General features: G+C 41.8%; 1 protein-coding gene across 4 annotated transcripts in view; it reads right to left on the bottom strand.

Annotated features, from left to right (window-relative positions):
* Positions 1 to 6,085: 6,085 nt before the first annotated feature.
* The window catches only part of LOC125897621 (disks large-associated protein 2), a 127,892-nt gene continuing 110,518 nt past the window's right edge, over positions 6,086 to 23,459 (bottom strand). For all 4 annotated transcript variants that reach the window (XM_049591039.1, XM_049591040.1, XM_049591041.1 and 1 more), the window contains 5 exons: positions 21,857 to 21,942; positions 20,672 to 21,078; positions 20,308 to 20,399; positions 17,231 to 17,383; positions 6,086 to 12,825 (listed from right to left, as the gene is read on the bottom strand). In XM_049591039.1, the coding sequence (XP_049446996.1) occupies positions 12,610 to 12,825; positions 17,231 to 17,383; positions 20,308 to 20,399; positions 20,672 to 21,078; positions 21,857 to 21,942 (954 nt within the window). In that variant the 3' untranslated portion in view covers positions 6,086 to 12,609. The remainder of the gene's footprint in view (positions 12,826 to 17,230; positions 17,384 to 20,307; positions 20,400 to 20,671; positions 21,079 to 21,856; positions 21,943 to 23,459) is intronic.

The raw sequence follows: 23,459 nt of genomic DNA, 5'->3' as shown, positions 1-23,459 counted from the left end.
GTGTAACTTGTAAGTGTGTACATAGTGGATCGTACAGGCACCCAAGGCACATCCTGATCAGATGCCCAAACCACTTATGCTGGCCCCTTTCGACATGGAGCAGCAGCTCTACTCTGAGCTCCCTCTGGATGTCTGAGCTCCTTACCCTATTGCAAAGGCTGAGCCCAGCCACCCTGCAGAGAAAACTCATTTCAGACTGCTTGTATTCGCGGTCTCATTCTTTCGGTCACTACCCAAAGCTCATGACCATAGGTGAGGGGCGGAACATAGATGGGCTGGTAAATTGAGAACTTCCCCTTCTGGGTCAGGTCGTTTTTCACCACAGCAGACCAGCACAGCAGCTGTAGCACTGCTGACACTGCACTGATCTGCCTGCCCACCTCATGCTCCATTTTACCCTCACTCGTGAACAAGACCCCGAGATACTTGAACTCCTTCTCTTGGGGCATTAAATCACTCCCAACCTAGAGGGAGCAATACACCGTTTTTCAACAGAGAATCAGGGCCTCAGACTTGAAGGTACTTGCTCTCGCCCCGACTGCGTCACACTTGGTTTGCAAACTGCCCAGTGCCTGCTGGATGTCATGGTCTGATGAAACCATCAGTACAACATCATCTGCAAAGAGCAGAGATACAAGTCTGAGGTCCCCACACTGGACATTCTCCTACCCCCCCAGCTGCACCTTGAGATCCTGTCCATTAAGCTCACAAATGGAATCGGTGACAATCCTGGTGGAGGAACAGTGGAACACCCCCTGATAAGGCGTTTGACTCTGTGCAAACGCAGCCCCCCTTTGGTTATATAGGGACCAGATGGTTTGTAGGAACAACCCTGGTACCCCATACTCCCATAGTATCCCCATAGGACTCCCAAGGGGACATGGTCGTAAGCTTCCCTCAAGTCCACAAAGCACATGTAGGGAGAAACTCCCATGACCCCTCCAGCAGCCCTGTAAGGGAGAAGAGCTGGTCCACTGTTCCACAACCAGGACAGAAGCCACATTGTTTCTCCTGAATCTAACATTTGACAGTTGGTCGGAGCCTCCTTTCCAGTACCCTGAACAAACATACAACTAAAACCTGGTAATTACTGGGGTGTTTTGAGGTGGATTTCATTACTTCTGGATATGTTTCCCTGTCAGTTAAACACTTAAGCCAGGAGAGGTCAGCTAAGCCATAAAGATACAGATTAAACAAACAAGACATAACAGGTTATTTTGTGAGCTTTAGAGGTGATTTTAGGGAGCTTTTGTTACCTTTGGACAAAGCCAGGCAAACTGTCTCCTTGTTTTCAGTCCTTATGCTAAGCTAAGGTAGTTGGCTGCTGGCTGTAGCTTTATAACAAAGAGATATGAAAGTGGTATCGATTGACTTATCCAACTTAGCAAACACAGGGATTTCCCAAAATGTCAAACAGTTTCTTTAAGTGGCAACAATGACCTAAACAGTACTGTAACAGCCCTCAGATTCAGGCTCATCAGAAGATGAAAAGCCAAACTAAATATCTAAATTAGGCTTATTGCTTGAGGAGCAGATACACTCTCATACAGCCCAGTATTAATGCAAGCATGAAATCAAACATGGTCCGTAATTACTCACTTGACTGCTGTTTGGCTTGTGACAACAGGCAAAACTCTGATCTATGTCATCAAAAGTCACATGGTTTATGAGAAGAGAGAGCAAGCAATAGAAAGACATCTTTGCAGTGCAACTGTATCTGAAACAAGGAGAAAAGCTTTCATTGTAAATTTCATGGAGTCTCACTTGAAGAGACCGTAAAGAGATCCTCAAGATACGTGTAAGGGAAACTTAGGGTTTTTATCTTGAGGATGTGACACTGCGGTTGTGTGTATGTGTTTACATTTGATGCTTTTGGTGTGTGCTGATTGTCAGAATAAACAAAATAAAGAAATAAAGAAATAAAAAGAAGCAAATTTAGGAAAAGTACAAGGAGAGAAGTGTGTTGATTCAGCACCTATACAGACTTCTCTGAGGTTTATCTTCAGAACAACTACTAAACAATGTTAGTCTAAAATATGGTGCTGTGAACTGTGTCATAGAAAGCATAAACACATCTTGAGTAGTGACTTAAAAAGGAAAAGTGACCCTGGTAAAGGAACTCTTAACTTCTTACATCCGTGTGAATAATTGTATTACTTAAAGTTAGCTGACTTCTTCTTTTTACTAGATACTTCAGCATAAAGTAAGTGATCATGGATGTACAGGACTGAGCACTGGATGACAATGACAGCACACGTTTTTGCTCCTGTGGTCTAAAGCACAATAGACGGCGTGCTTTCAGTGCTCTGTAAATGAAAGGTGGTCTGCATCGGGGCCTGCAAGCTCTGCCGCCCCACAGAAGTACCGCTGCATAGTACACAGGCATGACAAAGTGTTCCTGTGGAGATTACAACTACTCCTACTATACCATGTTTGCTAAAACACTTAACCATGAGGTAAATAGCTGTAGGTGAGCCCGCCTGTCATTTGTATGAAAACACTATTGCACTTTTTGGCTGGTCAAGTTTTGTCAGTCTCCAGATTCTGTAGCTGTAGATGCCAAGAAGGCAAAAAAAAATATCAGGAGATTACAATATCACAGCTCGGAGGAAAAATAGATAAAGACCTTTTTTAAGAAATGGTTTGCTGAAATGGATGTGACGTGCATTCTGAGATGTTTACAACGTCATATCTGCTCCCAAAGTGGTGCAGGGATGAATCTGTCTTAGCCCTCCCAGTTTCCTCGTCTCAAAGTTAATGGTTTTTGTTTACTTGGTTTTTGGTTGAAATAAGGTCTGTGGTCAACTCAAGCGACTTAAGAGACTTTCACGTTTTGTTCATTTATTCTTTCTCCGTAACCACCTATCCTGTTCATGGGGGTCATGGGGGCTGGAGCCTATGCCAGCTGACATTGGACGAGAGGCTGGGTACACCTTGGATAGGTCGCCAGACTATCACAGGGCTGACACATAGAGACCTATGGGCAATTTAGAGTCACCAATTAATCTGCATGTCTTTTGACTGTGGGAGGAAACCGGAGCACCTAGAGAAAACCCAAGCTGACACAAAGAGAGAACGCAAACTCCACACAGAAGGGCTCCCCCATGCCGGGGTTCGAACCTCCAACCCCAGGTTCCAGGAACCAAGGGCCCTTTTGCCGTGAGCCAATAATGCCAACCACTGCACCACCTTGTTCAGCCACAAAATAAGTCAGTAAATACCCGACTTGTGAATTTTGAAGCTTTTATGTGTCTTAAAAAAGGTGGTTATCAAGTTGCTAATTGGACTACAGAACGTCATCAAACCTCATTGTGGGGGCGATGTAAAGTCATGCGACCATGGTATAGTTTGATTATAACCTAATGTTAGCTTTCTACTTCTAGCGATTGCATTTACGCTTCATTATCTTCTTGACCAAAACGTGTAAGTAGCATAAAGATTTGTTTGCAACAGATCTTTTTTGCAATAATCCAAAAAGTTCCATTGGCTTTTTGACGAGGAAACTAGGGCAATGTTAATTTCCTTGTTGGCCTACAAATAAACGTCATCCCTGCAGCACTTACTTTGTTTTTATTGGAGCTGTATCTGCCGTCCTAACATGTAAATTCAATTTTAAAAATGTAACTGCATCATGGTGAATTGTAGCAGAACATCTGAGTGATCTGAACCAAATATTAAAAAAAAAAGTTAGCATATCCTCCTTTAATATCCTCTAGACTGTATTGTGCTGTAGTTCATTACAGTAGGATGTCTGAATTAGTCAAATATAAATGTAATAAATCTCTGCAGTCTGACCCAGCCCAGTTTCCAGCCCTTTGTTATGGTATCACGGACAAACCTGCACTCTAAGAGGTGTTGAAATCTTTTCTCATATCTCAACCCAAAACATTCACTCACAGAGTCCTATGAGAATCAAACTGTAAGGCACCTGAGGATTTGTCATGTACATAATTGCCAAACTCCTAAGCCCCTCATAGCATGTATATGACACACGGACGCAAAAGAAAAAAATTTAGAGCTTTGTCAGATGCTAAAGTCAAGAACTTACACAACAACATGAAAATGGTACTATGATTATAGAATAGCCCTGCTTGATACCACAAAAACACACATCATGAGTATTTCACGTCACACATACTGTAATAGTGTACATCACTCGCAGCAGCTGTGTCCCTGTAACCTCTGAGGACATCTTTGTGTCTGATATCAGTCTTACTGACTGGTGATTGGTGCAAAAACAGCCAAAGTGACATCATTTTTTCATTCCTACCAGTGACGGTGAGGTTGTGAGTCCTTGTCACTCTACTGCCCCCCTTAGGTGCTAAACCAACCCCATTACCTTCTACCAACACTTTACTCATGCCTACTGGTTGGAAAGCAAAATCGATTCAAACAACCTGTAAGGAAATTCCTAGCAACACAAAATACGAATTACAAAAAGCTTTGTTTGAAAAGGTAGTTTTTTAAAGGAAAGCCTGGATCGATGATAATGAGTACCAGATCATCAAGTACTACACATGATGGAATCACAGTATGCAGTCTGTGGGAAGTAGACTTGATTTGCATGACCTTCAGTCAGGTGGAAGAGCAGTTGGATTGTTAAAATAGCCCGTCAACTGTTGTCAGAATTCAAAGAAAGCTGTTGTTGGTTCCTCTGAGGGCAAAACTAAGGGAGGAACCAGTGAAATAAATGAGGACTTTAATATTTCAAAGCTATAGACTTAGAAGGGAGAAGGAAGATGGCAAGACAAAGATAGCCAAAACAAGAATATCTTTTTTGTTCTTGTCCACTGTTTTGGGGGACAAGAACAAAAAAGATAAGTACTGAACAGTGAGAAAAATAAATACTTCTGGTTAACATCTGCTTAATGACTACCACATGGTGCCATGCCATTGTTACGACAGCCTGAAATTCCAAAGCCCATTAGTCCGAAAAATGTCCCATTGGACTGAAAGCCCACTTCTTCGACAGTCCGTTATTCCAGAAACAAATGCCCATTGCCCCAAAATTCAGTATCTCTAAAAATAATTCCTCCCTGCAGTTAGGGTCATTTGCCCCGTAGTTTGTGAGCCACCAATTTCAGGTATTTTTACTGACTCTTTATGGTGTTTCTCATTGGCGTTTGACACTTTGTAGGATTTCCCAGCAGTGTTTGAGCCACTAAACCCATGTGTTTTTCACCAACCCATCCCTACTTTTCTAGTGGCTTTTGTGCCACCAAATGTGGGTATTTTAAGCCACAACATGATCTTTTACTAACCATAGCCATTAACCATTAACCACAGCATTGTTGTTAAATGTAACGTATCAGTAGTTTTCAGAAACGTACAATGCAAACAGTTTTTCTGCTGATTTGGTTGTCTAACTGCAGGTAGTGTGTGTATTTGGAGAAACAGGCAATGGGCATTTGTTTTGGGTCCATGTCAGTGGTTCGACAGCCCATTGGTTCGACATCCCATTAGTCCGACTGTCCGTGGTGCTGAATGGCTCGCGGCGGGCGTATGGTGCGCCGCGACCGGCTTGAGGCAGAGCAGGCTCACGGCTTATGTGTTTGTCACTTTCTTTTTCATTTTAACCCACACCATGATCTTTTCCTGACCCTAACCAAGTGGTTTTTGTGCCTAAACCTAACCAGACCTTAACCACAGTGCATCATGATGATTTCGGAACGGACTTAGGAACAATGAGTTTAAAATGGTCGGAACAATGGGATGTCGAACCAATGGGCTGTCGAACCAATGGGCTGTCGAACCAATGGGCAGTTCCCTTTGTTTTGGGGATAGCAAGCTTTCAGATAAATGTGCTTTTGGGTCCATGGGACATTTTTCAGACCAATGGGTCTTCGAATATTTGGGCTGTCAGAACAATGGACAGTCTGCTAACACAGTGCTTACACATTTGGTTAGCACTACTGTGTAACAGTGTTTAGTAAAGCTAGCCTTTATTACTCTTAACCATGTTTAGCAGGATTAGATTCTCTTACATTAAACATTCTTTTATATATACTATGATAAATAAATAAATAAATATATATATATATATATATATATATATATATATATTATATTTAAAATCTCATGGGCACTGGACATTCTTTATTAATAAATAATTAAGTCATAAACTCCCTTCTAGTTAAAGGGAAGGTAAGAAGATTTCTCCCCCCAAATAATCCAAGTGTGACTAGTTGACCAAGCAGGCCAAGGTTACTAGAAAAAGTCCAGACTGTTCTTGTGAAAGACGTACCAGAGAATAAACGAAGAAAACAGATTTGAGAGTTAAAATAAATAAACTGACTTAGTGAGTGTCAAAAATTTACTTGGGACTCACTATAACTCTGCACCAAACTGTAACGGGAGAAGTGGGCATCATTGATGCGTTCCTCTTGACAGATTTTTGAAAGGACAGAAATAGACTGAAGTACTGAACATTTAAGCACTGCAGTTCGTAGAAGATGATTTGCCAACCTGTTCTTCAGAGTGAATCTGAAGAGGAAAAGACTTCATAAACTTGAGATGACTTCAAATCATTTTGCTTCCAGTCTAAAAGAGGGTAATTAAATGAAATTGGCCACCATCAGCTGGATCCTTCATCTCTGAAATACAATATAAATGGTGTCTTAATGTTGGACGCAAAGCCCCTTAATGGAAGAAGGTACTGTATTTATAATTAAATTTGAGAAATCATTGAACTTAAAAGAAAGCCCTTGCTATCTTAACAGCTTCTGTAATTACTAATGCACTTCATTTTTCAAGCAAATTATTCCTCCCTTCAATTACAAGTCCTTCAGTCTATACTTGGGCACAGTATACAGTGAAGAAATATACAGATGTATAAATTAAACCTAGACTAGAATTTAGATTTACAGGTCCAGTATGTAGGATTTAGGGGAATCAATTGGTAAAAATGAAATATAATATGTGTAACTATGATGTGATTAGTTTATGATCACCTTAAAACAAGAATTGTTGTGTTTTTATTATCTTAGAATAAGCCATTTATATCTACATGATGGATGTATGGAGAACTGAATAAAACATTAGCGACTTACCGACTGTAAGATTACACAAGACTTTTGCATCATTGGGCCTATCGAGCAAGCGCACCAGCGAATTTTGCCACCTACTCTTGGTTAAGCCCTCCGCTAACTTGAACAGAGATAAAATGATTTAATCATGCGTCTCTTCTAGACTTTCTAAATGTTATCGGACTGAATGGATGAAATCCTGGTAGTGAAATTTGTCATTTTGTGGGGGTTGTGACACTCAAAATATTGCAGCCACTGATTTACAGATGTCTCTTTCACAATGTAAGTCTATGGGGAAAAGTCTTTCGAGCCCAATATTATCACGATGGACGTGGAAGTTGTAGTTACACTACTTGGCCACTACGTCAAAATCCTACACACTAGACCCTTAAGCACTGAGAGTTACTGAGGAAGCTATGTCTTGTAAATACTGGTGTATATCAATATGAACTCCATTTAACATTGGTACTTATTCTTACAGTCTACCTGCAGAACTCTGAGTAAACATATTGGAAAATGTAAGTTCATAGTTTATAATATGCATAAGGACATTAAAATAGGCAGTTCTTAAATCGGTATTTGAATTGTGAACTACAAGGACTTTCTAAAAATCAAACTGTATTATTTCTTGAAACGTGCATGAATTGATCCTGTTAGGACTCGAAATGAGAAAATCTATTCTGTGATGTGTCTGTTTGTGAACGCTTTTGTTTCAGTAACAGCACACATGCCTGTACTTCCTGTGAAAATTGGGGGGATAAAACGTAAAGGTGTACTATGCAGGATTTTCCTAACAACAATGCATAGACACACACAAAAGTAATCACTCTCAATCATTACTGAAGCGGTTTATCCACATACAACAATTCGTATGACATCTTCCGAAAAAGCACATACAATGGAATGTATGATATCTGGTTATTAGCACCCCATGAATGACATTATGTACTTAGGTAGTTATGGAGGTTAGGTTTAGGCAAGTAAAGTTACGTAGGTATTGTTCAGGAAAAGAAACATGGTTGGGCATCTTAAGGTTTAGGAAGGTATAGTTACGTTGGTAGGTTTAGGAAAAGCAACATGGTGATGACTATGATGACTCAAAGTTCTCTTGGTTTCACATGGTTCTGAACACTGGTCTCCTGGGGGAAAGTCCTGTGTGTTTTGATCCGCCACCTCAAAATGACTCCTTATGTGGACTACTTGTATTTTTACTCCTGTTAGTGCATTGGTCACGTGATCGCCACCGTATGATTACGTGGGTTGAATTACTGCCTTATGATTATGTAGTATATGTGCGAATTTTGGTTTTCATAGAAAAACGTACAAACAGTGAAGGAGAACAGCCTGACAGGATAACTTCAGCATTTTTCAAGCTGGACCTATGGAAAATGTAATAACAAGAAACACCAGCAAGACGCAACGAATATGTAAACAGTAAAATAAAAACTTTTCATGCGTATACTGCATCACAAATAACGGTGTCAATAGAATTCAAAGGCCTGAGACACATCTGAAATCAGGTAAATATTCATTCACAATATTGAATATAATAATCTTAAAATAATCTGAGCTGCTCTGTGTCAAAAATAACCACTATTCATGGACATACATTGACGATGTTCAGTTGCCCCATGTGCCTCCATTGCAGCTCGTTCGGCGGACGGCGGCCTCTCAGCACTTGACAAATTTAAAAAAGTGTGTTCAAATCAGTCTCTTTGATCAGTTTACACAGGGAAATAGGGTCCAGGTTGAATGGTGCCAAAGTTATCCTTTGCGACCCACTAGAAGTTTGGCGGTGTATGTATCCGCAGTGACTCTGCCCTTTTATTTTGCTGAGTTCGGGAAATTTTGGGGCACAGCGCGCAAGTTCAGGTCAGGACTTTATGAAAAGGTAGTGACAAGGTGCCAGACCGCAAGCAGCACGCATCCAAGAGGAAGCTACGAAAATCGCAGTCACAGCGTTAAACAAACACGGATAAAGCGAACAAGGCTAAGGTTGGCTTTCTCTTCACTGCAAACAGTAACCAACATTTCCTGCATGGTATACCTTTAAGACACAATAAACCTGAAATCAATATGAACATATGTATTGCCCTTGGTGACCTGGCATGTTGTCACTATTATTTTTGTGCCCTTCGAAATTGAATCTTTAAACCAGCCAACTAATTCAAAAAACTGAACTGAGTTTGATAAAAATAAACGTTTCGGAGTGACGTCCCTCCTGTCTAATTTAGTTGGATTTTCAGCAGCTGCTCATCTCCTAGGACATTTTTTTTGCATCGTTAGGGGCTCTACATTCATGAGTGTTTTGGTTAAGGCCGTCTGGTAAGGTAAGGGTTTCAGATTTAGCACTGATGTACACATCACAAAGTAAGAGCAAACAAATGCAAGCCTCGATGCAAGCGAAACAAACCCCATCGAAATCCCGACAAGCACGACTCACTGCCTCACACACGTATTTACAGCACACAGACTGCCCTCCTCTGCTGAGTGCTATTCTAATTACAATAAAATGGGAAACATTAAACACTGTACTGCAGCATAATTCTATTGGCCCTATGTAGACATTTGTTTTAATTAGCTGGGGTTAGATTGGCAAATGAAAATGAATGGGCATGTACGGCAAATGTTAGGGAAACGTCGTTGCTGTGGTATAAAATATGGACAGGTACAATGCAGTTATGTTCAGCTAGCTGTAGCAGTATGCCCTTGGCTCAGGGTGGGCATATTAGATTTTACTTTAAGGTTGGTGGAATGTCAAAGCCTGTAATCTCTCCCGTCTGATAAATAATATTAATATAAATATCACTGACCTCTTTGCATGTTAGAAAGGAAGTTGAACCATAAAACCTTCTCCTCATTTACATCACTGAGGGCAAGAGCATTGCAAAGATGATCTTTTCTAAAGTCACAATCTACCACAAGTCATCGGAGAGACAACGGGCACCATATTAATAAATCTCTGTTTAAAAAGTCCTTGAGTGTGTGTGTGTGCGTGCACATAGGACTGGGTAAAGGACAACAGTTTTAGAGTAAAAAGCAGCACCATTTACTATAGTAACTGAATATTGTTAAAGTGTCATTTGCACCTGTCTTTCCTAGACTACATGAGCAGATCAAAAATAACAACACAAGTGTTCTCATTATGCCCCACTTGGAACAAAAGGTTGGATGCAGTGTGTGTTATGAGATATGGTTTCTGTTTAGCTGAGAAACAACCCCTTAATCAGCGGGACAAATGCACTGTCAAATCAACCCACAACTGTTTCAACTATAAATACTAAATGCATACTGTAGATTGTGATGTTGGTCATATGATAGATACTGTAAGTAGAATTAAAAGTGTTAGAATCACAATAGTTGTAATTACGAGAGGCCTGAACGCCGTCAGAAAAGAAAATGAAAACAAAAACACAAGGTGCAGTTTATATGACCTATAGAGTAACATGAAATTCTGTAGTAAATTTTCCATATCTGTCCTTGCAATTCAACTGCAACAATATCACATGAGCTTCATAAACTACATTTCCCTTGGAAATACAAACATGAATATTATAAGGTGCAAAATGCATTGTTTGATACAGTCACCTCTTCCAGGCTGCGCAAAACTGTCTTTTTGTTAATAATTCATATTTGTTCTGCAATGGAAATGTATCCAGCAGCAAGTAACGTACATAGCTTAAGAATGTATAGTCCTAAAGAGGGGATGGTGTGGCATGAATGGAAATGAATAAATGTTGAAATGATGGTCTGGGATTTTTAGCCTTACTTTTTAAATCTCATTCAGCAACACTGGTCAGCAGCTGCAGCACGCCTGGTTCAAGATGGGTAGATGATAGAGTAGAGCAGCACCTCAGACACAGGGTCGAACACTTGGACGTTTTAACCATAAACTGGCAGGAAACTAAGAGAAATTGATCAACGAAGGTATCAGGTTTTACTCAGCTTCATAGGAAAGGCTGGGTGTGAAGTTTAAACCAGTGATTCCCAACTGGTCCAGCCACGGGTCCAGATTTCTCCTTAGTCATTAGTTCAGGGTCCACACAGTTTAATATATTCAGTGTCATACTTGCGTTTGGCCATGTCATCGAGCTAGATTGCTGTCTCTGTCCAGTAGCTGTTCATCAGTCAGTCACTCTACAGTACTTGACATGTTCGTGAGTCACTTGCTGTCCATTCAAAACTGACCCATGACCCATTTCTGGACCCCGACCCACCAGTTGGGAACCACTGTTTAAATGTACTGTTTAGCTGTAAAGTAAAATCTGGCCACCATGTTCAAAACAGTCAAGCTGAAGCCCCACCCACCGGCCGGACCAGCTTTCTTATTTTACAGCTAAACAGTACAGTAAAATATGTTTCTGAAAACATATGAGGCGAGAAACAGGCAACGCAATAACAGAATCTTGATCAATATCTGATCAGCGCTGCCAAGTTTGACAGTTTGACCGGAGTTCATGAGCAGTGATTGACACGACTGCCAGCTCTGTTAAGCCCCGTCTCCACCAAGCAGTATGGTACGGTTCAGTTCAGTTCGGTGCGCTTTTTTTCTGTTTCCACTGTGAAAAACTGTGGATGGTACCAATGGAACTGTTCCCTACCATCCCCATTTTTGGTCCCCTCTCTGTTGAAGTAAACAGCCAGTGTTGTTTACGAACTAAACACATTTGCGAGTCATTTGCGGTCCATTCAGAATGGATCCACAACCCACTTTTGGACCCTGATCCACCAGTTAGGAACCACTGGTTTAAACTTAATCAGAAAATACTTTTTTTAAAATTCTTTCTAGCAGTTGGATAATAATCTTTATATTTTTGTGCTGAGATACACCACCGTGGGAAACATCAATCTCTGCTGCCGCTGTTCCTTCACACAGGGTGCTTTAGCCCGAGACCATTGTTGCTGGTGAGAAACTTTAGAGAAGTTGCACTTTGTGTTTCCTTTGAATGTGGCGAGTGTAACGGTACCATTACTCACAGCGGGGTAATGGCAACAATGAAGAGGACTGGAGTTTTAACAGTAATGACTATGATCAAATAAACCACTAACTTGGATTAATAATGAAATAAATACCAGGTGAGATGTTTATTTTGGGGTATAGCAGCTCATTCTCATAGCAAAGAGTCCCTTTCAGGTTTAAAGCTACACTAGGCAACTTCACATTATTGGCTCATGCTTACGTTCCAGCTGGCCTGTGGTCAGTTTTAACTGAAGAGTACCAAAAGGGCAAGAGGCAAAAGGTCTAACGCTGGTGTGTCCAGTTTTCTCAGCTTCGTTTTCAAAGTTTTATTTATTACTTTCTGTGGGAATCGTCTACACCAACTCACCTGACTCCTCACTCAGGGAAGATGGGGCGTTCTTCCCTATGGCAGTGCCACGTTGTCATTTAAGCTGATAAAAAAAAGATGCATTTGCAACTGAACTCTTGCCTAGTGTAGCTTCAGCAGGGATGACCCAGAGAATGGCGACAGATGAGGAAAAAGTGGACGGGCAGTGACAGATGACGACAGCAGGCTGGGTGTGACGCCGCGAGCTGGTGTTGGGTGGAGGTGGACGAGAGGAGCTGAGGATGAATCCGTGGACCTCAAAGCCGTGTCTGGGCTTCAGGGATGTAGATCTCGATGCTGTCTGCCCTCTCTGTGGCTGAGTTCTGTCTGAAAGAAGCTGCTCGTTTGGCAGCCATGAGGCGTCTGCGGGCTTCCTGTCGCTGGCGGTCCTGAAGGTCCAGAGAGCGCTCTCGCATAACACCACCACGCCCCTTGGACGGCCGCTTTGGCAGAGGTGGTGGCCACTTCCGCTCCTTAGGAAACAGAATGACAATCAAACAAGGCAAACACCCGTTAGGCTTATTATTACAGCGACAAATGAAACAGTGTGACGGATAATATGAATTATAACATCAACCCCCGATGGAGAGAGACCAGGGTGTCTTGTCACATGGGTTAGTTGTCACACCATAAATATTTTCACCATCAGAGGGCACTACAGAGGACATTTGGCCATACCCAAAAGAAAACACTAAGAAAAACTGCTATTTTCACTGACACACCAGTAAAGGAGGCACTTGTGGCTGAAAGTCAGGCACAAGTTCAAAAATCTGTTCCTCATCTGTTCCCCAAAAAAACGGTACCTGCAGCCCAATCAGGTTGCACAGGTAGTCCACATCCATACCTGCGGTTGCAAGAGGTTTGCTGTGTCTCCCAGAACAGTCTCAAGAGCATGGAGGAGATACCAGGAGACCGGCCATTACACGAGGAGAGCTGGACAGGGCCATAGAAAGGCATCAACCCAGCAGCACGACCAGTATTTGCTCCTTTGTGCGAGGAAAAACAGGAGGAGCACTGCCAGAGCTCTACAAATATGACCTCCAGCAGGCTACTGGTGTGAATGTTTCTGACCACACTGTCAGAAACAGACTCCATCAGGGAGCATGAGGGAACATGAGGGCCCGACATACTCTAGTGGGACCTGTGCTCACAGTTCAGCTCTGTGCAACTCGACTGGCATTTGCCAGAGAACACCAGAACTGGCAGGTCTGTCGTTGGCGCCCTGTTCGCTTCACAGATATGAGCAGGTTCACACTGAGCACATGTGTATGTGTATGTGGGTGTTATTTCCTGCTGCAATCTTAATACTTAAGAGTTCTACCATAAATTGTTCTGCCAACATCTTTTTCCGCATCACAATGTTTCTCCATCACAATGTTTGCCAGGTCACTCTGCTCTAAGACTTCTCCTCATAGTGAGACCATTCTGGATTGCTTAGTTTTAGTAAACACATTTTGCTTTTAACTTGACTTTAAGGGTCAAAAATTCCTGGGCCTTTTTGCCACCACAGACATTGTCGGGAGTGCATACAGGCACGTGGGGGCCATACACAGTATTGAGTCACACTATGAGTTGATGTGATAAAATTCACACAAGTTGAATCAAGTTCAATTTTTTTACTTTGATTTTCAGTGTAATTTTGAATCCAGCCCTGACTGGTTTCCATTGACCATTGTTACCTGATCTTGTTCTCAACAAATTATACAGTGTACGTCAGTAAAGATTTTCAACTTGAATAATTCCTTCATGAAGATCTGATGTGTGATTCAAGTTTTCCCTTAATTTTTTGAGCAGAGTATTTAATTTGGTTATTGTATAGAACCTCATTATGGAAAAACAAGAGTGTATTTAATCAGCCAAGGACAAGAACTCATAACTGAGGGTTCTGAGGGAAAAAAGCAATATTAACCAGCAGATTAAGCCCCGACAGGACAGCTTAATTTCTTCAGAAAATCGGGCAGAAAATGACACATGTATGCAGATAAATTAAATAGTAATAGGAGTTTCATTCTCTATAGAGTGCACAGCTTTGGGTACATTTGGCTTTAAGTCTTTAATGTGTGGACTCTTGGTATCTTGGGTACATATGTGCATGATGCAGGGTCCCAGGCAGCTTGGGCTTATCTTTGGTACCACAGAGCATGTGAGAATAGACATGGCTAAAAGAAATTTTCAGCAGCAGCAGAGGTTGCAATATGAGAATTTATCATCAGAATTCTCCCTTTTGCTGAGGTGCTGTTATTTATTCAGCAGAAAGACATCCATGTGACCCAGAAGCTGTTTGCTCCAACGAAAGGCATCTAGAAACACTACAGACACCATCAATTTAATATGTAGGCAGAACATTACCTGTTTCACAGTGTTTGCAACATTCACCTGAGAAGGCAGTAAAATTTCACCCACATGACCCACAAATCTCTCAAACACACTCATATACATAAAACCCAATGCAAGCAAGCTTTTCTGATTGCCTGGCGAGCTGGTGTTAGTGTGAAACCGTGCTCCCCTTGAAGGAGAGAAGCCCAACGCAGAGCATCTGTGTCACTGTTTGGGCTCAGCTTCGTGGAGCTTGCAATGTGCCTATTAACTGCTGGAGGTAAATAACTCCCTTACAACTACAACTGTAGCATGAAGATAATTATCCAAGTGCCCTGAAGGAGGCTGTCTATCTCTAAAACCACATTACCATCTAAATGTGCTTCTTACAAATGCAGCGCCCTCATCTACAAGCACCACTCTTACAAATGTGCTTTTATTTCAGCTGCTGGTTTAACTGGATGTTTTGGTATTATTTATGCTTTATGTTTTTTATTTTGTACAGTGACAAAAGGATACTATCAAAAATGTACAGTATAAAGAACTGTAAAAAATGGTTAGTACGTCAAAAGAACCTGGATATGAGTTAACATTTTAGGTATTCTGGCTCCCTTGATTTGAAGTCAGTAGGCTTTTTGAATGGGTTCTTGGTTGTAAGGTCTGTGGTTAATACAAGCTTAAGAGATTTTCACAATACCTCACGCGTGAAATCTGACGCTTTAACACGGCTTATAAAAAATGCATGCCAACAAGTGGCTAAATGAGACTGCAGAGGTTGTCAAGGACGCTATCACACCAAACACGGAAACTTATCTACTCACTAGGGGTGGGGGGAAAAATCGATACAGCATAGTATTGCTATATTTTGCGTGGTGATATTGTATCGATACACTGATGCCAAGTATTGGTCTTTTATTACATACATCATACACTTTTGCAAATACAAATTTTAATACAACTTGTGGTACTAGAATAATACAATGAATTGCTTTTTCGGGCCACTGGATGGTGCTGAGTTTTTTTTCCTGGTGAGGTCAGCAAAGGTTTTAGTCAGCGGCATTTGGCAGAAGGTTCATCAAAACAAAGATGGAGGCACCGGAGACAGAAATCAGAAATGCGCCGCTGGGTGTTTAAATCAAACTTCTTGATTTATTTCGGGGTTTTTAACATGGAAGGAAAGAAAGACTTGAGTATGACACAGGCAATTTGCAATCAGTGTCATATGAGAACTCTGGGAATACTACGAACATGAGGACTCACCTCACACGCCCCCATCCAGAGATAGCGTTAGCCACTGATGGCCACTGACCCCTACTACTCAGTAGTTGGCCTTTACAACCTCACTGTGTTTATACTCATGCCACACTTTTTAGGTCATAGGGTTGCAATATTATAGTATTAGAGATTTTCATGGCGCGATAACCATCTTAGAAAATATCAGTATTGCACAGTTATTATTATCACCATTATTATTAGTTACAATGGAATAAAAACAAGAGGATTTTTGGAATGAGTAAAGGCTTTATTATAATTTCATCTTGAAACCTTTTTTGTAATCTAAATATGTCTGAAAAATGTCTGACAAGCAGTCAAAGAGAAAAGAAAATGCTCATGTGCAGGTGAGATTCTCTGTCCGGTTGTATATTTTTGTCATTCTCGATGGGCAAATGTACACAGTATAACTGTCAATTTTCATACCATGGTATACGGTTTGCTAGTATACCACTGCAACCCGATTTGGTCATCTTTGAAAAAATAGGTGAGACTGGCAGTTGATACAGTCATAACCACTGGCTAGATCAGGGCATGCTATGAGGAAATGCTCTTGTAGAAAAGGTAAGCGCACAAAAATAATTAAAACTTGGAAGCTTAGCGGTGGTGACATTGGTGTCGTTAGTTCAGAGCCTAACGTTAGCTTTTTACTTTTGAAGATTGCATTAATGCCCCAAAAATCATAAAACTGTGAATATTATCTTACTGAATGACGCGTAAGTATAATAAACTTTCCACAGAGCTTATTTTTAATAATAATCAAAAATCAAATGAAAAAATCTCATTGGCTTTTTGTCAAGGGCCAACAAAAAAACATCTGTTAGTCTGTTAACAGGAAGTCTCAAACTCATACTGTTTGTATGAAATTCCATTAAGTACAAAAGGTCTGACATCACTTGATGCTGTTGAAAAGCCGGCTTAAGCTCCATTTCTCACTACTTAACCTTACATTACCACAGCCCAAAAGCAGCTGATGAGTTACGATAATAATGGACCTGACAGATAAAGCGAGTCCCAAATTTTTCTACCGACACAACTGATGTGTTTTTAATAGAAAAACATTTTTAGAAGACGCTACTAGCTGTCTGAGCTGAACTAATGTTGCCTTCCAACATTGCCCCTGCAGTGTTATGATAAGAATAATTTACCTCCTGCTGGTCATGAGTCTTAAAAAGGAAGGCAAATGTTGTTACTGTAGTTTTCTCAAGAGCTAAGCAAGTTCATCTGGAGCCCATTAAGACTAATTATTATAAGTGTGTGGATCCCTGACAAAACATCTACCAGTTTTACCTTCTTCTCTGGGCTCTCCACCAGCTGCCACTGGTTGCTCTTGATCTGCTGCAGCTCATCAAACTTGGCAGTGACGTCATCGATGGAAAGCTGCAAGAGGTCCCAGAATCCAGCCAGGTCCTGAGATGTGGGTCTGGGCATGGCACTGGGGTCCTAAAGAGACAGTGGAGTTCAAAATGTAGTGAGTAAAATAATTTCCTGCCCTTGACACGAGAGGGATTGCTGAACAACAATTACAAATGGGGCAGCTGTGGCTCAGGAGGCAGAGTGGGTCGTCCACCTAATGGGAAGATCAGCAATTTGATCCCTGCCTCCTGCAGTCCACATGAGGAAGTATTCTTGAGCAAGATACTGAAATCCTCCTCCATATTGCTCCTGATGGCTGTTCCACCGATGTGTGAGTGTGTTAAAGCTGTGTAGCAATTGACACCCTGCACAGTAGCCTTGGCCACAAGTGTGTGAGTGGCTGAATGTGACTCAGTCTTTTTCTCGTCTTGATATTCTGACAAAATCAAACACTTTCAATATTATCGAAAAGTTTTAAGTCTTGGCTCCTGCAAATACTGAAGCTCAATGACGTGAACACTGTCAACAACCAATAGCGGCACTCATTTAGCACCAAAAAGCAAGTAGCAAACTGGCTATAGTGGCTTTCAAATGGTGTACCAAAGCACACTGGTGTGCTGTGATGCCAATCCAGGTGTGCTGTGGGATTCTGTGATAACCACACATTATTATTATTGCAATATTCAGCTGGGTCTATACAGAAATTATCAGTACGTTGTGTGCACCCATTTTCACATAAAGAGGAAAGCTTCTGAAAGCTAAAAAAATGTAATTTAATCTATGTTAAAAAATCTTCTAGGGGAACCTTTTTGTCGCCGTCCGCATGTGGGAATTATAAGTGTGTGACACATCAAAAGCCCTGATTGGCAGCCAGTGTGAGGGATGATAACATTTAAAAGGAGAAGTGGGTCGATGGATCGCTTCATTGTACAAAGCAAATTACAACAAAGTCTTAGTAAAGACCACCTGCCACCAAAAGAAAATAGAACACATATTTTTCTTATTTTTATTGTCTTATGTCATAATAAGAGTGATAACACATAGGAGCTCTTGTGCACAGATATAAATACAGGTGTTCCTTGAGATTTTGGCTTGCCCCCAAAAATGTGAACAAGCCTGTTTTCTTGGACTGTGATAAAGGAGGAGAAACTGGTGGAGTTGTGAACACAAGTCTGTGTTAAAGTCAGCGTGTATCTGATTCATCAACCAGCACTTTTTTTTGTGAATAATTTAAATTTTTGAAACAGTCCACCTCTCATTCCCACAGTTTCGTCCCACTACAATAGAACAGCGAACCAACAAGGCGACAAAATCCAAATGCAGAGTTTGCAAGCAAATACATTCTATCTTTATTGGTCATATTGATGCCAAATTCACAAGAATGCTGTTGACATATGACACCTTTAATCCTGTAATTCTAGAGTTCTGTGTTCTTGAAAATATGTAAGGCATTGTCATATTTCTTAGAGGGAGTTTGATGTGATGTCTTCCACCAGGAGCAGGATAGGAAATAATGTACAAAAAGTCACACTCTCTTTAGATATGAGAGGGCGTCAGACTTTAAAAGTCTTTTAAAAGTCTTTTCAGAGTCTCCTAGTTTACAATAGGCACTACTTTCAGGACAACATGGCCACCTCCCTATTTCTACCACTGTGTGGCAGTACAGCACCAACTTATGTTCATCACCTCAACTGACTCCCTGAGCACTGCATCTTTTTTATGAGTCTGTTATGTGCTGTGGGAACCACCATAATTAATAATTATTAAAGGTCATTTTTATGGTCATATGCAGTGAAGACTGAGTGCATGGGGAAGGGGAATGCTCTTCATTTGCCCTCTTTAGAAATTTCTTTTTGTACCAACAGCAAATGTGAGAGAATTACTGTCAGCACAAGTGTTTTTGTAGAGTTCAGAAGTGTTATAGTGCTATTCATTTTCACTGTGATTTGCAAAAGTATCCAGATTCTGTAAAAATTAGATGTGAATGATGCTAACTGTTGCTGCATTTTTGTGGTGCATTGCTGTTCATGATACCTCCTGTACCCAGTTTGTCAACTGCAGCTCATCCTCCTCTCATTAGCCTGCCACATACAGACATGTGCTCATTACCACAGACAGCAAACACAGAATGAGTGTCATCTCAGACCAAGACGGGGTCCGTCAAGTCAAACTTCAAAGCACGTTCGGAGCTTTTTATAGACACATCATGCAGTTCCTCCTCCATCCAGAGGGGAAACAGAGTCATTCTCTCATTCAGACACGTCTGAAAGCTCAGGGCAATCTAAGGCTTGTCACTACCAATGTTAGACTTAATTCATCATCCCATTATCTATGGGGAGAGAGAGAGAGAGTGCGGCCCCAAACCATCCAAAAGAGAGCAGCACACTGAGTTAAGGCACACGCACAACACATAAAAAAAGCCCAACACAAGGCAGTGAGATAGCTGGCAGATTTCAGCCACCTCCACAAGGTTTTGCATTTCATTCAAAAAATTAGCTATGCTTTAGTAAGGTGTGATTAAGTGCCTGCCTGTCTCTGTGACTGCCTCTCTCTACTGTAGCTGCAGAAACATTCCCACTCATGACACTATCATCCTCTGATATATGCTGACTCTGTGGATGGTTAGCATTAGAAAAGGTATGAGTTTCCCATCGACGTGACATGAGGGCTAAACAGTGAGACAGCATGGCAGTCCATTATTCAAACTCTGAGATCCCATTCAAACCGCTGCCTCAGTGCACTAATGGATAGCCTCAACACAGGTGCTGCTTCCTATTGGAATTCCCCTTTCGTTTACTGCGGGGTCAATAGCAGCAAAGGGACTGCTTCGCTATTGATCTCTGTGGTCTATTTCTGGAGGGCGCACAAGTGCAGCGTCAGGCCGAGCACCTTCTCGGAGCTCAGAGGAAGAGAAGCCTCTCAACAAGTTTCCCCCTGATCTTTTGTGATGTAACATATTAACAGTATGTAGGTCGACACAGCGTGCTGGTTCACAAACACGTACGACTCACCAGATTCTGCTGACATAGCCAGTAAAACTGCTGAAACTTTTGAGACATGAGTAGCTGAGCACTTCCCACTGCACTCCGGATTTTTCCTAGGACTGGTGGACACACACATCGAGAGAGAGAGAGGGAGACAGAGAGAAAGAGAGTGACAGCTTGGCAAAGGCTAACATGTTGAGCAACGTCTTTCAGTCGTTCACAAGCATCCAATCTGCTCACAAAACGCCCGTCACGATTCTGTGTTCTCATAGTCAACATGACAGCTAATACTGTGAATGTTCACTTTGGCTATACTGATATACATACTGCGAAAAAGATTATCATAAAGCACATATGCAAGAGCAGGCCCTGCTGTCCTCGGGGTACTCACTCTCCTCCGTCAGGTCATGCTCCTCTGCTTCTCTCTCCATCTCTTTGCACCATCCCTCCAGCCGCTTGGTTTCATTGTGAAGGAGCTGCATGAACCAGCTGCCGTCCCTGCGGAGCGGGGACACTCGCCCTGATTCGGTGCTCTCCAAGCTGGGTTCAACCAGCCAGGGTTCAGGCTGTGGGCTGGGGGGCCCGCTGGAGGGCCGGTAGTCCTCCCTGTAACTGAACAGGCCTTGTGTGCGCACCGTACGGATGGCTCCATACTGCGTGGGCGTGCTGGGTTCGGAGTGGCGACCGAAGGCGCCACCGAACTGCAGGCCCTTGTCCTCCATGGAGGGGAAGCCCTCCAACTCCATGTCTGCCTGTACTGCAGTGGTCACACTGTTGGAGCGCTTGAACCTCCCATGCCTAAAAATGCATGAATTACAGGGACACTGCTTGAAGGGACAGTTCACCCAAAGAGTGCTGGCGATATTGGCAGTACAAACGTCTGCCTTCGCTTGAATGTGATGTAACTAGATGGCTCTCAGCTCTTGGTGCTCAAAGCTCCAAAAATACTTTTGAAAAACTCAGCAGCAATGTCTCTTTCCAGAAATCGTCTCAGTTACTCAAGATAGACCTTGTTGTGAGCAGTTTCATGTAGGAACTATTTTCTCTCTACCAAAACACACCAGCCAACTGTAACACTGTACAGAAGGAAGCATGCATCCACTATTAACACACTAAACAGCACTGGAGTAGCTAATGTTACAGTACAGCCAATGAGGACACCATTAATTTTTACATCTCACACTGTCACAAGCACGACCCTCTCATCCATGAGTAGATGCACGCTTCCTCCTGCACAGTGATACAGCTGGCAAGTGAAGTTAATTAGTAAGAAAGTAGTTCCAACATGAAGCTGCTCACAACAAGGTCTGTGGATTATCTTGAGTACCTAGGTCATGATTTCTAGAAAGAGACACTGCTGTTGAGTTCCTTAAATGTATTTTTGGTACTTTGAGCACCACAAGCTGAGTGGCATCTACTTTCATTATATCTGAGAGAAGGCAGACATCGCTACGGCTGATAGCTCCAACACTCAGCAGCTAACACCAAAACAATCTAGACTGATGAAAAGCACTACAGGTAAGAGGAAATGTACTTTGACTGTGGACACTTTGTTTCATTTCTCTGACCCACATACCGTTTGTGATCCTCCACCTGAATTCCTATAGAGTGGAACTGAGGAAGGCCTTTACTTTCAGTCTCAGAGTCTGTCACAGTTTCCACCTGGTGAGTACAGACAACAGGACACTGTCAAATCATCATGATTATCCACAACTGAAATGAACACACACACCAAAGTGCAGACGCGCGTCTACCATTCAAAAAGACAGCTGACATTTGGAAATGCATTTCATGCTGAGCAGATTTCTTACTTGTCAGAGGACATTCAAGTTTTCACTTTTGTCTTTCTACTAGCAATAAAACTGGCGGGTGTGCTGGCTCTGATGGGGGCTGTTTGAGAAACACATATAGGCCTATAATGATGCCACTCAAACATACAGAATATAAGACTTTTCAGACCTTTTTAATACCACTTTAAATTAAATTAAACACCAAACTTGCCATGGAAATACACACCTAAAGCAAAAATATACTTTTTCCAAAAACACACATTGATGCCTGTTCAAAATGAACAGTAAAAATGACCCTGACGATACTCTCCGTGCTTATGGCTCTGCATGTGCTGATCCCCATTATACCTAGTCTGAAACACCTTCGACACACAGCGCAGTTTGCTTTGTAAACATTTCAAGGCACCGGCTTTAACCACCATGAATAGTCGTGATTCTCGAGCCATTTGTCCTTGGACTTGCATTTACTTATTTCCATAAAAAGCAGGCTGGCTAGCAGGGCCTTGGTTAAACAATGCAGACTCACTGCATGATTGAAGTGTATGAGGGGGCGAAAATGGGGAAATTGTGCGCAGGCAGGTGTTGTGCTGAGTCCATTCCCCCATCAAATAGTGTTTCGCTCCTGTTAAAATTATGCTTCCTGTAGAGCCAACATGGGAAATTCTATCGGTGACTTGACTAAAAAACATTCAAGACCCATTCAATCTGAATTTAACACATTTCAAGACTTTTTAAGGACCCGCAGCCACCCTGGTCCTATAAGTGCTACACAAGAACCTTTAACAGAGGTTGACAGTCAGGAGTGAATTGCCTTTCCCAACCTATCCTTCAAGGTGAAGAGGTGAACCAAGCCAGTGCAACTGTAAGAAACCAGCACTTGTGAGTGTGAATCACAAACAAGATCTCTCCATCATGACACACACTGATGCATGATCTGGAGGACACAATGTAGTGCTTTCCAAGGTTTTGAAAATCCAGCTACAGCTTAATAGATTGTCTAAACCTGGTGTTATCAGTACCAACATGTACAACTGCAGTGCAGGTAGCTGCATGAATGTCAGTGAAGACCAGAGTGAGTTCAACCTTTAAAGGAATATTTCACCTACAAAGTGATCATTTGTATGTCACCTGCTCATCCTGTGTTATGTTGAATTCATGAAGGAAACATTTCTCTCATATACCTCCACGGTGAACAAAGAATCCAAAAATGGAGAAACATCTTGATGAACTCGTAGAGGGGGCCGCTTTTAACAACAGCAAAACTACATCATGACATATGTTTACAAACTTACACACAACTTGGGCAGTGTAAACTAAGTCTAATTTATCCAGTCTTATGATGAGTACTTCCCAGACACATGCATTTTTAAAAAGAGCCCTGGAACAATT

The sequence above is a fragment of the Epinephelus fuscoguttatus genome, linkage group LG11 (assembly GCF_011397635.1).
Source record: "Epinephelus fuscoguttatus linkage group LG11, E.fuscoguttatus.final_Chr_v1".
NCBI lineage: Eukaryota > Metazoa > Chordata > Actinopteri > Perciformes > Serranidae > Epinephelus > Epinephelus fuscoguttatus.
The sequence above is the reverse complement of the archived record's forward strand: the minus strand, read 5'-3'. Positions and strand labels throughout refer to the sequence as shown.